Source organism: Dermacentor silvarum, chromosome 8 (assembly GCF_013339745.2).
Source record: "Dermacentor silvarum isolate Dsil-2018 chromosome 8, BIME_Dsil_1.4, whole genome shotgun sequence".
NCBI lineage: Eukaryota > Metazoa > Arthropoda > Arachnida > Ixodida > Ixodidae > Dermacentor > Dermacentor silvarum.
In genome coordinates, this window is record NC_051161.1 from 21,810,857 (window position 1) to 21,825,936 (window position 15,080).

General features: G+C 43.5%; 3 protein-coding genes across 3 annotated transcripts in view; 1 reads left to right on the forward strand and 2 right to left on the reverse strand.

Annotated features, from left to right (window-relative positions):
- Positions 1–3,651, reverse strand: part of LOC119460781 (uncharacterized) — a 37,525-nt gene extending 33,874 nt beyond the window's left edge. The window contains 2 exon segments of the mRNA XM_037721867.2: positions 3,161–3,293; positions 3,519–3,651. Coding sequence (XP_037577795.1) covers positions 3,161–3,270 — 110 coding nt within the window. The 5' untranslated portion in view covers positions 3,271–3,293; positions 3,519–3,651.
- A 382-nt stretch (positions 3,652–4,033) lies between these two features.
- Positions 4,034–4,925, forward strand: LOC119460784 (Golgi SNAP receptor complex member 2). Its single transcript, XM_037721870.2, has one exon. It carries the CDS (start codon positions 4,185–4,187, stop codon positions 4,824–4,826), a length of 642 nt encoding a protein of 213 aa, XP_037577798.1. The 5' UTR covers positions 4,034–4,184; the 3' UTR covers positions 4,827–4,925.
- LOC119460783 (isocitrate dehydrogenase [NADP] cytoplasmic) overlaps positions 4,900–15,080 on the reverse strand; it is a 36,972-nt gene continuing 26,791 nt past the window's right edge. Inside the window, exons 5-10 of the mRNA XM_037721869.2 lie at positions 13,810–14,093; positions 9,473–9,624; positions 7,417–7,529; positions 6,546–6,643; positions 5,238–5,330; positions 4,900–5,065 (exon numbers count right to left, since the gene is read on the reverse strand). Of these exons, the coding sequence (XP_037577797.1) occupies positions 4,984–5,065; positions 5,238–5,330; positions 6,546–6,643; positions 7,417–7,529; positions 9,473–9,624; positions 13,810–14,093 (822 nt within the window). The 3' untranslated portion in view covers positions 4,900–4,983. The remainder of the gene's footprint in view (positions 5,066–5,237; positions 5,331–6,545; positions 6,644–7,416; positions 7,530–9,472; positions 9,625–13,809; positions 14,094–15,080) is intronic.

Genomic DNA, 15,080 nt, shown 5'->3' on the forward strand with positions numbered 1-15,080 from the left:
CAAAATAATTTTGTGAAGCTGTTTACAATGGCACATGAGATAGTAAATTAAACTGAAAGACTAGCAGCATGCACAGCAGCTGACTTATTAGAAATTAGAAGAAATTATTCAAATATGCCTCAACAATATACACCTAGTAATCCATAGTAACGTTATGAAATGCTGCCATGTTACACATGTTAAAGACCGCTTGCAACAAAATTTCACTTTGGCTAAACTAGTTAGCAATATATTCTACTGAAGCAATCTTATACCCCTGTCACACGGGCACTCGAAAGTCTTTTGAGCAAAAAGACTTCTCCTGAAAAAGAGTTTCACCCGCAGACACACGACAGGGAGCAATCTTTTTTTCAGAACCGGTCTTTTCTGGAAGAGGAGTTCGCCGATCTCCTTTACGGCTGAAAAGCAGTAGCCTTGAAACCAGTGGGCACCAGCAATTATCATATGTCACGACTAAAGAAGACAATGAAGTGAGGGACACAAGCGCAGGCATCTCTCTTCATTGTCTTCTTTAGTCGTGACAATATATTAAAGAAAATAATCTGATGCAAAATTTTCTGTCGCCTAGGCTCCACATAAAAATAATTTTATGTCTCGCAGAAGGTGTAGTAAACCTAGTAATGCTCATTTTCTTCTGTACTCTCGTAAGCAGGTCGAAGGGGCTGGGGATATCACGTGATGACACTGTTTAAACTACTACAATTAATCTTTATATTAACGTTTCTTATGTTAAATTTATTTGAAAAACGTTAAACAATAAGCTTTCACTTTATATTTTGAGATACATAAGTTTTTTTTGGCCGATATTGTTTCGAACGCTTCGGTAGCGTGTCCAGAAGGACACGCTACCGGAGACGCTACTAAAAGGAGATCGTCGGCGCCGTGTGTCTGCTGCGCAACACCTCTTCATTCAAAAGTCTTTCAACTTGGTAAAAGACCGCTTGCGTAAAAGAGTTTTTGCGTGCTCGTGTGACAGAGGCATTAGCAAAGCTAGCTGCAGGGTAGGTAATTGTCCAATTTTTCTATATAAACAGCCTTTAAATAGCACCTAAGCAGACTACGTGTGTGCATGGTGGTTAGCAGATGTGATGCAAATCCCAGACTCTGGTACGTGAGAGTTTCAGTGCCCCATGGGTGCCAGCCAAGTCTTGAAGGCCATATCAAGAAACTGCAGTGATTCTCAACGTCCTGTCATTGAAAACAAACAGTATAAAGGGAACAGAGGACAAAAGAATCAGACAACACAGCACCCTTGTCAGCCCAATTCTTTTATACTGTGCTCCCTTTGCACTGTTTGTTTTCAACGATGTTAACCTACCAACTTGCACAACTTGATGGTCTGATTCGGCATTCTTGGTACTTTATAATTTTCGGCAAGCTATAATGGCAGATTTTTTTTTTTCAGTTTTGGTATCAAAAACGTTTATTACTGCTAGCTTTTTGTGACACATCCACTCGTGCTTTATAAGTAAAATATTGCACTAATTTTTCTATATCTACATTATGTGAAACTAGGTTTTACAAGCAACATTTTTTTTTTCAGAGCTTGTAACTACAATTAACGCTAACAAAAGTAAGTGTGCAAGTTGGTGCATACTTTGAGAAAATATTGTGGTTTCGGTGCAATACACAAGCGACAGGCATAATTTTCAAAGCAAATCAAAGAAAGTTCTTGACACATTAAGCTTGAACTAGACTGAAAGCTTCAAGAGCTGGTGCTGGTCCACAACTTATTTGTAATGCACACAAATTGATAGGCACAGGCAAGGAGTACTAAGATGCTTGTTTGTTTTCTTAATTTGCCTGCAGCTGTCATCTTTAGTATCCTGCAGTTTTCATAAGTTTTGCACATATCTTTAGGGTGTGCAAGCTTTGATGCATAACGTTGGAGCTATCCATATCAAACACTGCTCACATCACCCAGCATGCACAAGCATGTGTCTTAGAGAGATACAGATAAGGATGTTCCTTATCAGATAGATATTACTACAAATGGAGTACTTATGAATATTGCTCTTTCACAAAACGTTTTGCAGGTTTCCCACAAATTCGTGTAGGAATGCACTTTGAAGCCCGAGCAGGCTAGAGCACCTGCGACAATGCTCAGTCAAATGTCCCCCCCCCCCCCCCCCTTCCATTGCCAATGCCTATACTGCTGCACAATGCTCCCATAATATTTCATTTGTGCAATGCCCTTCCTGTCCAATGTAACATTTTCAGTTGAATGATGGTATCCGCTATACAAGGGCAGTGCTGCATTGAACAAATGCAACTTTTTTGCTGCGAACAATTTCCTTCTTAGACCTAATAACTTACACACACCTGACGCTATGTGCAGGACCAAAAATGCAACACCGCTGTCGCACATACCAGCCACTTGTTTGTTTAAGTGTCCACAATTCTTAAACTACAAACATAGCCTGCCTTAGAATAGAGCTATTCCGTTTCAATGCAACAGTAGCTAGCATGGAAGGTAATTTTGATGCTGCTGTGGCTGAATCTGGGAAAATATCCACGCGTCCGCGACGAAACTGAGCACAGAAAAAGACGTGCTTCGGCTCATTTTTGCATAGGTTAAGCTACTTAGATTACAGTGAGACAAATGCTGGGCTTTTCCTGCTCTTTTTCACATAAGTAAACAGAGCAAGCAAGCTTGGTCGAAAGAAAAAAGAAAAGAAAAAAGAAAATGTGACAGTGCAGTTGCCAAGCGCTCCCGACACAAGGCTGACAAGCGTTGCACAGCACATCGCTCATGCAAGATGTCAAAAATTCTGCACATCCTGTTAACACGCGCTTCAGGTGCGGATTGAGCGTCAGAAAATGTCGGTTGCTAAGCGCGCAACTACAGGCCGTCGGCGTGTTTTGAAGTGCTATCGCGACACGCACGAATCCCTGACTCGGAACGGAAATCCCAATCAAAACACTCATTCGCGCTCCGCTCCGTTCACCGCCGCGGTCCCCACGCAGACGTGCGCCCGACCGCCCACATTATGCGGTCTTGAGTACACAGTCCCTATATTTAGCAGGCTGACGCACTGCAATCTTCACACTCGCATGCGCACACAGTACAGGAGTACGGTACCCAGTTCTAGCCACCGTAACAGGAGGTTAAATGGCAATCGAAGGAACAGAATGGTAGATACGCCGTGGTTTCACTTACTTGTCCGCCCCTTGCTTACAAAGACACAGTGCGAGAGCGACAATCAAAACCACTGACGTGGGGATGGCGACAAGAGCCCATGCCACGGGAACGAGCTCGACCGAAAGCATCTTTCACACCAGTCCTTCAAAACCTGCACAGTTTGAACGATTCAAAAGAAAGTATAAGAGAACTGCTTTCCGAAACAAATTGAGATCGTTCTACGCGAGGTTTCAGAAGGAGCGATGCCCCATCGAGTCAAACTTAGTCGCATAATTGATTCGGTGCACTTTGCGGGCTTGGGAGAGAAAACAAAACGCCAATGGATAATATGAACATGCTCACGCTGTGCACTATGCAGTTTGGTTCAAACACTCACCCATTGCTACGGAATGCAACAGTTCGGAAGTGGTTAACATAGGTGACCAGCGGCTTTCGCCAATTCTCAACAGCGAAAATGTGGGGCAAAGGGGACGACGGCAGCTACGGGAGTGACGCCAGGCGACGATGCTGCGCAAACTCGGAAGTATGGATAGATACAAGCAGTGCTGCCGCTGCTGTTTCAACTAATATTTATTACCACTGGTGTGTCTCATAACACTGCACGTTTATTAAGGTCAAGTAAAGTCATAAGAACTACCACTTGCACGACCGCTGTTTACGGTTCATATTTGATGACTTGAATAAAACGTAGTTTCCAAACTTTCTTACGATCGGCTTCGGCGTAGCTTACAGATCATTGATCTACACGTAACCTACAAATACATCTTTAAATTTAGTGACTAAAATTTGCTTCAGCACCTTAATTTTTTTTTATTTATCATGCCAAATTTATGTGCACAAAACGTTATCTGGCCTGGTGTGGTGGGCTCGCCACAGCTGCGTGTGCTGGGCTGTGCTGGGTGCGGGACAGTGAAACGAACAGTTGGTGATCGCTCAACTGCCGATGTGGCAGCGTATGCTTGCAGCGCCCGCCGGCGCTACAAATATTGACAGGTGATAAACACAGCCGCTTTTTGTCCGTTACATCTGTCAGCACTGCATCATGGAACGATTGTACCATGCTTCGAACAGCATCGTGGAAGATATCCACCAGTGCTTCAAGAGATATGAAGTCGCCGTCGGCGAGGAAGCGCAGCGCATCGAGGGTATCATTCAGGAAAAGATCAACGAGCTGGCCTCGAACTGCGAGCGGCTGGGCATCTTGGCGAACAAGGAACCAATGACACGTCGACAGCATGCCAAGATGAGAGTGGACGAACTCAGGTACGAGCAGAAGCACCTTCAAGCGGCGCTGGGAAACCTGCAGCGCCGTCGGTTCGAGCGAGAAGAGGCCCTTCAGTGTCGAGAGGAACTGCTTTCTAAGAAGTTTTCCACAAACGACGCTCGTGACACGGCGATAAACATCGACGAGTCGTTACAGTTCCATTCCAGGGCGCAAAGTGCCAACCGAAACGTGGACGATTTGATTGGTAGCGGCACCAGCATACTTTCCAACCTAAGGGAGCAAAGGACAACGCTTAAGGGTGCGCACCGCAAGATTCTTGACGTGGCCAACACGCTCGGCATGTCCAACACGGTGATGAGAATGATCGAGAGGCGAACTTACCAGGACAAGTTCATTCTTTTTGGGGGAATGTTTGTAACCTGTGTCGTGATGTTCCTCGTGGTGAAGTACCTTACGTGAGAGGCCCAAGTGATCTAGAAGGTGCTACTAAGGTTTACCAAATGTTACTAAGCATAAATAAAAAAACTCTTCGTTTCGTATTAAAATTTTATTGCAAAATGACTGTGTCAAAGTACTCTGCAACTCTTAAAACAGAAAGACTGCATGTGCATAGGCATCACTGGTTGAGCTTCTTCTTGAGGTTCTCGGTGACTGCTTCAAGGAACTCCATTGTGTTGAGGTAGTCGCCCTCTTTGACACTGGAAAAAGGTCAAGCAAGGACGAATTATTTCCATGGAAGCATAATTGTACTAATTGGTGCATTGACTTGCACAACTGTATATGTCACTATTTCCACTGCTTAAAAGTGCAATGCAAAAGCTTGTGACGTTGTAAATAAAATAGTAATGTTAGTTCAAGTGCTATTCTCACTTTTTTATTCCATGGATGCATCCTGCCAGGTCTTTGGTCATTTTGCCAGACTCTACTGTTTCAACGCAAGCCTTTTCCAATGCATCACAGAACCTGAAATTAAAGAAGAAAATGGTGACAAATCTGATTCTGTCTAAGGCACCACATGAATGTATTTCAATGCGTGCTGTAACTGCCAGTGCAGGAACGATAATTCCCACTTGTTTCAAGCTAAATCCTTTTGAACTTGGGGGCCCCACCCATACTGTAAGCGTCAAGTCAGCTGGCGTACTCGAAGCAAAATCTATTGAAGTAATCGGTGTACAAGGCTGGGTACTTAAACATGAACCATGCAACATATCTAGAATACGTAAGTACCCCTCACCAGGCACTATCGAAAATTTTGGTTATGCACTGGAAGTTGTGAGACAATCTAGGGACCACAAACATTTTTATAAATGGTTTATTATTACGGGAGATAGGAGAAATTGAAATGTCGCATCATTATGCTGCCAGGAGGCGAGCTTCACTGCCAATATACACATATTCTCCTTTTGCCTTGGCTAGTGTCCGCAAGCGACATTCGTGCTCTCTCCCGTACTGAAGCAGACACACCACGTCAAGATTACGTCATAAGCCCTTCCTTTGGGGTCCAATGATTCTCTCTATGCCGAGAACAAATAGTACTAGTCGGCAACTAAGGATATAATCAGAAGGGAGTACAATTAGCCATAAACATTTGTACAGTGCATAATATTTTATTAGTGCTATATGCCAAGTATGTGCTAACTTACACCAGCAGGGTATCCAGGATGTTTTCACATGCCTCACACTTATGCTGCATGCATAGAGCTTACGTGCTTTTGAAGACAAGGTCTTTGCCGACTTCACACAAGTCTGACGTATTTGGGATCTGGCTATCTTGTAACCACTTACAGAAAAAAAAAAAAAGGCTCAACCTAGTGTCAATGATAAAGAAGACACCGTAGGCGTAATTGTACATGAAATACGATGCGATTAAGATCCTAAATTAGTGAATAACGAACATGAAAGAGACAGAATAGAGAGAAACAATCAACATTTAATCATTGAATCATGCGAACCACCATGAACATCAACTGTCTTCTTTAACATTGTCACTTGGTTGACCCTTTGTCTTTTTATGGGAAAGGCCCCGAACAACGAAAATTAATGCAAAGTGGCTGGTACGAGGCAAAGAACGCTTTGTGTTAAAATGCCTGCACTGTCCCCTTATTTGTTCCAATTTATAAACATTCCGATGAGCTATCAGTATTGCTCATTGTACAAATGAGTTTGAGAAATGCTCACTTATGGAGGTCGGTGTTGTTATCCAACTTGGCCCTATGGTCCAAACCACGGGTCCACGCGAAAATGCTTGCAATGGGATTTGTGCTAGTCTTATTGCCCTGTAAAGAGATCAAATAGGTATTGCATCATGTCAGACTCGGTGCATCCGAGTCAAAAATCCACTGAACCAATGGTTTTCCTATGGAGGTCTGTGGACCTTGGGCATGCAAGTTTAAGGTGTTAGCTACAAATGGAACACAACGAAACTGCTTTTCACAGGTGTTTAAAGCACCACGTAGTGTGCATGCCCCGTTTCACGTCTGGTTCACATTCTCATTCTTGTTTAAAAATCCAAAATCTCTACGCTTCATTATGTGCACTTGGGCAGAAAGCTTTCTCTATATTGAGGCTGCACTCAATTTCATTTTCCGTTCACTTATGTTTAGTCATTCAGACATGTTGGTCTCAAAGACAACAGCATCGTAGCAGTATTCGAGCCAGTGATGAAAAGGAAGGAAAATGAAGTGAATTGTTCATATATGTATATATGGCCTGTACGCAATGTGTGCAAGGCACAGCAGAAGAATGTACTTACATGTAATAGTGCATGAAACAAAGGAAAAAGAATGCGGGAAAGAGACTTATTATCCGATACCAACTGAAACTCCCTACTTCAACTCGAGCTTACATCAATGTCGGGCAATGGCTGACCACCAGTTCTGGTCTGAAAATGAGCGCAGTTTAGATGCCTGAACTAGAAGCAAAATAATGAGTAACACTGCTTATGAAATAACGTAAGATGTCCTTTGACGTTACCTTTTTCATTAGAGTTTGGAGACTTTATGCGTTATTACACAATTGTTCAGCATGCATTGATAAGCCGTTCACAAACCTTTTGATGTTCTCGGTAATGCCTGGTAACTGTTCCGTGCGCTGCCTCAGCTTCAACAGTCTTTCCATCGGGGCAAACCAAGACACTTGTCATCAAACCAAGTGAACCATAGCCTGTTGAACAAGGGCAAGCAGTGATGCACGTCAGCCAAGTGCAACGCTGTAGTATTTCGCGAGAAGATGTAACAAGGTTTAAAACAACGTTTTACAAGAGCTAACAATGTAGGCACCACAGACATTTGAAGAGAAGTGCAGCATTTTTGCATGCAGCTGATGGGAATGCAAATGCAAAAATTTCTGTAAGGATATACTAGCTCAGCTTTCATTTTTGTTTGAGTTCATCTTTCATTTTTATTGAAACATACAAAAGCCTGCTTAAATGTGCATTATAAATATGCAAGAACTAGTGAACACAATTTGAATGACCAGCTACTGCTTTTTTCACTATCAGCATTGCCGATTTCGAACATCTCAGTGAACGTTCAAGATCTGTTGCACGTTCTTCGTGTCACCCTGTCAATACTGAAATTCATTTACAATACTGTTAACCCCAAGGATAGGGGTCCTTGCACAGTGGTAAAGCAAACAGAAGATACATCACAACATAACTCACAAAAAGAAAAAGACTTAAATGAATATCATTATATTAAATCAACAAACGACAATCCCCCTTTAGGCGTGCAAAACAAGAAGAAAAAAAAAAGATCACAAATACAATAACTCACTTCTCAAGCAGAACCTGAAATCTTTTAATGTTGCCTTCCATGACACTAGGTATATGTTAAGCTCATTCAAATTCATTACTGTTGGTGGAAAGTAGGATTATTTGAAAACATTATTTCTACTTTCAAATAGAACTAATGAAAAGGGATGTCGTTGTCTAGTGGCATATCCAGATGAGAATGAAATATCTGATGTTCAAAATGTATTTACAATAAATGTCAACAAATTACAGCTTGCCAAAAACGCAGTCATCAAAGCAATACTGCTAACAATGCATTCACTTCTAAACGACGACGCATAAAAAACAATTTTTGCGTCGATCTAATTGTAGAATAATGCTACACCGAACATTCACGCCAGCTCCACGGAAACAAAACTTTGTGCTTGAAGGGGAAAAAAAAAGAAAGAGTATGCTACTGTCAGGCAGATTAGGTACACATTTTTCTTTCGTGAATATATGCCTAAACCTAACACCGATTTGGTTAATTGTTTACATATGACGAGAGAGGCCAAGCCTTCTTTACTGGCACAGCAAGTAATGTTAGGAAATCGTATTTTAACCCTTTAAGTGCCGTGCCCACGTTGGTTAGTATCTTGTTCAGGCATCTGTGCACACCCCTTGCTGTGCTTGAGTTAAGACGAGCAAGAATTTTAGCTCACGCCCTGCCTTGCAGAGATAATTCACGAAGCCTCCATGTACTGATTACATCTGTACAAAAGTTGGTCAAAGCTAAAATCGTATGGCAGCTTTTATTTGTATGCGACAGGCGACGTGAGAAAGTTTACGATTTAGTATTGCATGGATGGCGCTGAGTGTCAAATTCCAACATGGCTGCCTGGCATATAAAAGCCTGCACAGTTTTGAGTGATGCTCATATTCAATAAATTTTTTGCAAACTTTGATATGCAAGAACTTAATAAAATTTTTCTTACTAATATACTAATCGCCATAATTGAAATCATAATTATTCAATTTTTCCTTGACTATTATGCTCAAAGAATATTGTAAAATGTTAAGCAACAAATGACCGATAAATATGATCTGAATTTAATTCTGCTAACATGTTACTTCAACATAAAACGAACTTGTTTCACATTGGGAAGACCTCTAGCACACAGCGGGCATACTAAATGCCCGAAGTGCCCGGCACTCAAAGGGTTAAAACTAGGAATACTGTGTAATTCAGGCTGTCACGTCTTCTATCTACAGCTTGTTTGATTAAGATTCCATCAGTATCAACAGTATTACAGTACCAGCAGCATAAGTAACCTAGGCACAAACCCTCCACTGCACTGTCCGTCCCTTCACGACTAAGAAGTGTACGCTAAGTAACCTTGAGCAATGATGTCGGACTGCACATCGCCATCGTAGTTCTTGCAGGCCCAGACGAAGCCTCCCGAGGACTTGAGCACCTGGGCTACCATGTCGTCAATAAGCCGATGCTCGTACCACATTTTCTTTGCTTCAAACTTGTCCTTGTATTCGCTGCAAAGTGCAAGGCGCAGAGAATTCAAATCCAACAGCAACCAACGTTCTCCCTTAACTCGTGTATTTGTGCAGCAGTGGTGGTAGGTTAGAACGAAGAGGGCGTGAAGCCCGCAGATTTCAAATAAAAACTTAAGTTGACCAAATGGCATCAAGCAGTGCAATGTTTGGTTCAGTACCAAAACTGTGCTCTAACAAGAACAACAACCTAATCACCGTCAGGCCACGCAAACAGCCTCTACATTGTTTTTCACAGAATTTACATACTTAGCAGTTGTTCTGTACGTCAAAAGCATAATATGCAAGTGATAAAACAATTTCAAGCACACAGTCCATGGTACATTATACACTGTGGTAAAGTAGACGTAAGTATAATACCACCCCACCTGAACAAACATTGAACAGGAAGCAACAAAATGCAACACCTTTTATGCTTTATTAGTTACTTGAAATTGCAGTGTGTGGTCATAACGTAACTTTGCGCTAAATAAACGCTAGGTGTGAGTGAAGTAGAGGGTGAGGAAGCAGTGAGGAAAGTGGCCCAACAATGATAACATGCTGGTCGCATGACGAACAATGCAGAAATGACGAATGGATGCAGAAAAGTCACTCTTGAGCGCTTAACATCTGTCACAGTAAAGCCTGTGTGCAGTTTACGACAAGGATAGTAAAGATAGTTCATTATTGGAAGGCATAGATTTTGCTGCCATGTATGTGACCACTCACCGACATGCTATTCTGCATAGGAAAGGGGAAGAGAATTAAAAGATTTCAGAGTAGAACGAGGAAAACGGAAAATTAAAAATAAAATGTGTGAAAAAACCTGATAATGATGTTTACAGAATAGACGATGGTGAAAAGTTTCTTCTTTCTGGGGTTTTACGTGCCAAAACCAGTTTCGATTATGAGCCATGCCGTAGTGGAGGGCTCCGGATTAACTTTGACCACCTGGGGTTCTATAACGTGCACTGCAACGCAAGCACACGGACATTTTTGCATTTAGCCTCCATCGAAATGTGGCCGCAGCAGCCGGGATTCGATCACGCGCGAGATGGTGAAAAGTTTAGCCCTTTCTGTCTTGTGAAGTCAACCTTGGTTAAAGCTGTCAGAGAAGGCCAATTTCCAAGAGGTATGCTAATAATGAGCCTAAGGCCCCCCCGTTACTTTAAAGGGCAGGGCATAAGACCTAAGACGTGGACTGTGACAAATCATGTCTATTTGGCATTCGTGACAAAATTTCTCGTCACAGTATATGCGAGGCATTCAAGTAATATACCGGGTGTTCAAAATTAAGCTTTACGGAATTTTTAAAAATCACCTGTCGCAGGTAGCACAATTCTTATTGAGATGGGTTATTCGATGAGGCGGACATTAGTAGCACGATAACTCGAAACACATACAGTAGAACTCCGCTGTTACATTCCCGGGTGCTGCGTTTTCCCGGCTGTTACGTCGTTTTCGGCCGGTCCCGGCACAGCTCCCATAGAACCCAATGCATTGGTAACCCCGCTGTTACGTCGCAACTGTGGGACCGTTCCCGCATCATACGTTGCGAACTGCCACACCACGCCGGCCCGAGCGGCCATTTTGACTTTTCATGTCGCTTGGCTTGGTTGCTTGATGATGGCATTGGCCGCCCAAAGTGCTGGGGGCGACATTTATTAGGTATTTTCGGTTTCCGCCAGCAAAAGTATGGCCTTTGATATCCGCTTTTGCTATCTAAAGACGATGTCTATGACGCATTCGGCCCTAAAATTGGTTTTGGCTCATAGATGTTCCTTTTAAAGTCCAAGGGCGATAACGCCGTCGCCGCGCACCGTATGCTTTCTTTCGCGCGCGAGACGCAGTCGTTGGCTCCCCTCGCACGCTTTCACTCGCACATACAGCATACGTCGCCGCGCGCTGTATGCTGAATGTGCGAGTGAAAGCGTGCGAGGGGAGCCGCGCGGCCGTATGCTGAATGCGCGAGTGAAAGCGTGCGAGGGAAGCCGACGACCGCGTCTCGCGCGCGAAAGAAAAGCAGGGAGGAAGCGCGCCTCCTTCCGTTGCGCTCGAGGCACCAGTGAGGGGGGGGGGGGGATAGCGGGCAGCGTTGTGCTCTGGCATCATACTGCGCGGCGGCGCGTGGTCCCGTGGGCCGTATCTTGAAAGCGAACTGCGTGGGGGCAGATTCTACGCAGTGTAGGTGCGTCGGCGGCTCGTGGCTTTGTGCGTGCTGCGTGTTCTCGGCGCTCAGTTTGGGTTGAAGCGATAGACAACAGCACAAAGGTCACTTCGCTCGCTTCTGCGGCGGCGCTTAACTGCGCGTGTCCGCGCTCATCGAGTGTGATGTGTTCATGTTTGCCTGTGGGCGCTGACACCATGTTTGTTAATTAGTTAATAACCGAATGTTTACAAGTTTATACAGACGATAAAACTACTATTCTTACATTGTATAGCTCATCGCAATCGATACTTCGGCTGTCGGGCGAAACTACTTTTTGTCGCACGTAAGAATTAAAATAATATTGTGTGCAGTTCAACACTACTCCCATTTCTCAATTTTTCCTGTTTCCTGGCTCTTGCGTTTCCCGGCTCTTACGTTTTTTTTTTACGGTCCCGTGAAAAACGTAACAGCGGGGTTATTCAACTAATTAACAAAAATTTACTAATGAACTTAGTTAATTCATTTACGACACACATTGAAATTTACGAATTGTAGCCGGTGAGTCTGCAAGACGTATCCATTTGAAATGAATTTCCAGAATGACACCAGTTTGGAGATATGCGCCATCAAACTCGCACGTAAAAACGCACTGTTCCATTTACTTATTTTACCAAAATGCTCTTTCTTTTATACATTAAAGCACAAAAGTAACTGGAATGAACATGTATTTCGTCCCACACTTTGGGAAATAATATTTCGAAACTGGTGTCATCCTCTAAATTCATTTCAAGTGGATGCGTCGTACAGTAGAGCTCACCGGCTACAATTCGTAAATTGCAATATGTGTCGTAAAGTAAAATTTTGTTACTTAGTTGAATACGTGTTTCAATTTCTCGTGCTACTAATGTCCGCCTGTTCAAATAACCCAGCTCAACGATAAGAATTGTGCTACCTACCACAGGCGATTTTAAAAATTCTGTAAAGCTAAATTTTGAACATCCAGTATATTCCACTTTCTCCAAACTGCCGTGGCTATCACAGTATAGATTGCTTATTAGCTTTATGCACTACACATAACTGTTTGCAAATGTTACATTCAGTTGAAGTCAATACAGTTAAACCTGCTTATAACGAACCTCCATATAACAAATTCCTGAATATAACGAAGTTTTTCTATTCCCCACCGTTACTCCATAGAAGCACATGTATTTGAGACCTCTACGTAACGAAGTGGCAGCGGGAGACCCCCTCGAAATAAGGAATTTTCCCCGCCGACAACCTAGAGATTTCGCCCCAAATTTTGTCATTTTTGCACAAGCAGCAACTAGAAGCACCTTCTCCGCCGGACCGGAATGCGAAGCGGCGGCGGTGGCGGCGCACTTGGCGCGCTCGAATTCACGGCGAGTGCGAGGTGAGAGTGAGCGCACGTGTGCGAGTGTGCGAGGCGGGCCTGCATCCCTCGACTCTGCGATCTTGCCGCCGCGGGTGTGACCTTTCCTCCGCCGCTTACTGCAGCTGGCCTAGCCCGCCAAGCCGGCACTCTCTTTTTTCAGTTGATGTTGCCCAAGAAAAAAAAAAAATTTTTTTTTTCAATGCGCTGGAAGCACCACCGTTTGGTTACTGCGCAAGTCTCTGCGCTTCACTTCACTAACCTGACACCAGGTGACACTACACGACGCTACGACGCCATCGTGTCGCTCGCTCTTCGTTTCCGACGCCTCGCGCATTGTGCGAAGCAACACGCGTCCACGAATCCAGTACCTGGTGTGACATTCCAAGGATGAGTGCTTCGACGAAGAAAAGTAAAGGATTTTTTTTCACTCTTTTTTGGTCACGGAAAACGGGTGCGCGTTACAATCGAGGGCGCATTAGAATCGAGTAAATACGGTAAGCGTTTCTTTTCCGAATTTTCGTGCCGAACCTGCATATAACGAAATCCTCTTTATAACGAAGTTTTTCAGGAATTTGTCAATTTCATTATATCCAGGTTTAACTGTAGTATGTCTCTGACGGACGAGGAAATGCCAAAAAATGAGCACCTCTCATAGATGGTCTGGAAGATGTCCTTGAAGCGGCCGTCATACTGCTTAAGGATAGTGTTCTTGGTACTCAGGTAGAGGGGCCATTCCTTCATCAGAGCATACGCGAAGCAGGAGTGGGCAAAGCCTTCGATAGACTCGTCTGTGTTGTACATGGCCATGGTGACACCACCCGAATTTTTGAAGTCGAACACAACATGCTTCTGCTTCTCGCCCCCGTCAGCAGGTGTGAACACAAGCTCCACTTTTCCCATTTTGGTAACTACCCTGTCCATAGCCTTGTACTGCAAAAAGAAAAAAGGGAAGTTTGAATCAAGTGGCGAGCAGGGAGGCAAGATAATGCACATTTGCTTACAGAAATGTCTGCAATTTAAATTAAATTCTGGGGTTTTATTAGCCAGAACCACAATACAATTATTGGGCAAGCCATAGTGGGGAGCTCCGAATTATTTTAACAACGACGGTTCTTTACTAAGGCACCCAGTGCACTGTAAATGCATTTCACCCCCACCAAAATGCGGCCTGCAGCAACTGGGATTTGATTCTGCACCCTCGGGTTGTCTGTAATGCAGTAAGCTGCTTGCTTCACATGTTATACAAGTTATGCAAACCTAGGGCCATATATTGGCAGCCTTGCATGAATATCCATGTTCAAGAAGAGTCGCTGGAGAGCTGACAGTGGCAGCTGCCGGCCCCATGCTCTATCTCTGATCCCAAATCTAGCTCAATGTGTCACATAGAAAAGTAAACTTGTGGAGGAATGCCTTACCCGAAACAAGCAAAGGAGTGCGTTATATAAACTGTCTTATTGCTTATGCTAGAAGGGACACAAATGCAGCATCAGGAAATTGGTTTCAACTTGCACGGCATTATCATTTGTGGTTCTCCAGCGTTTCGATGCCTGGGAAAGCTCTTGTAGCCCTTGTGTGGTCAAAGAGATGCACATATATCTACCCACCCAAAATCTGCTTCTCCTACCATAGCCAGTCCCTCATTCTATGGCACTGTCAGCATTATCCTTCTTCAGAGCAACTAAATTAGAAAAGCCTTTGTGACCACATTTATGACATTCTGCACAAAACCATGATAGCTGCGTTGCTGGCATACGAGGTTACCACACCTTTCATGCAATATACATAAAACAATTCTTCTCATCAAGAAAAAACAAAAAAAGGAAAAACACAGACTAGCCATTTGAAACAGCTCTGAGATTGTAAACATTCATGCTCGCCTCTCCAGCTGAGATGGAAAAAAAAAAATCTCCCATAGGC

Coding starts and splice junctions, on each gene's coding strand:
- LOC119460784 (XM_037721870.2), top strand. CDS start 4,185: ATGGAACGATTGTACCATGCTTCGAACAGCATCGTGGAAGATATCCAC.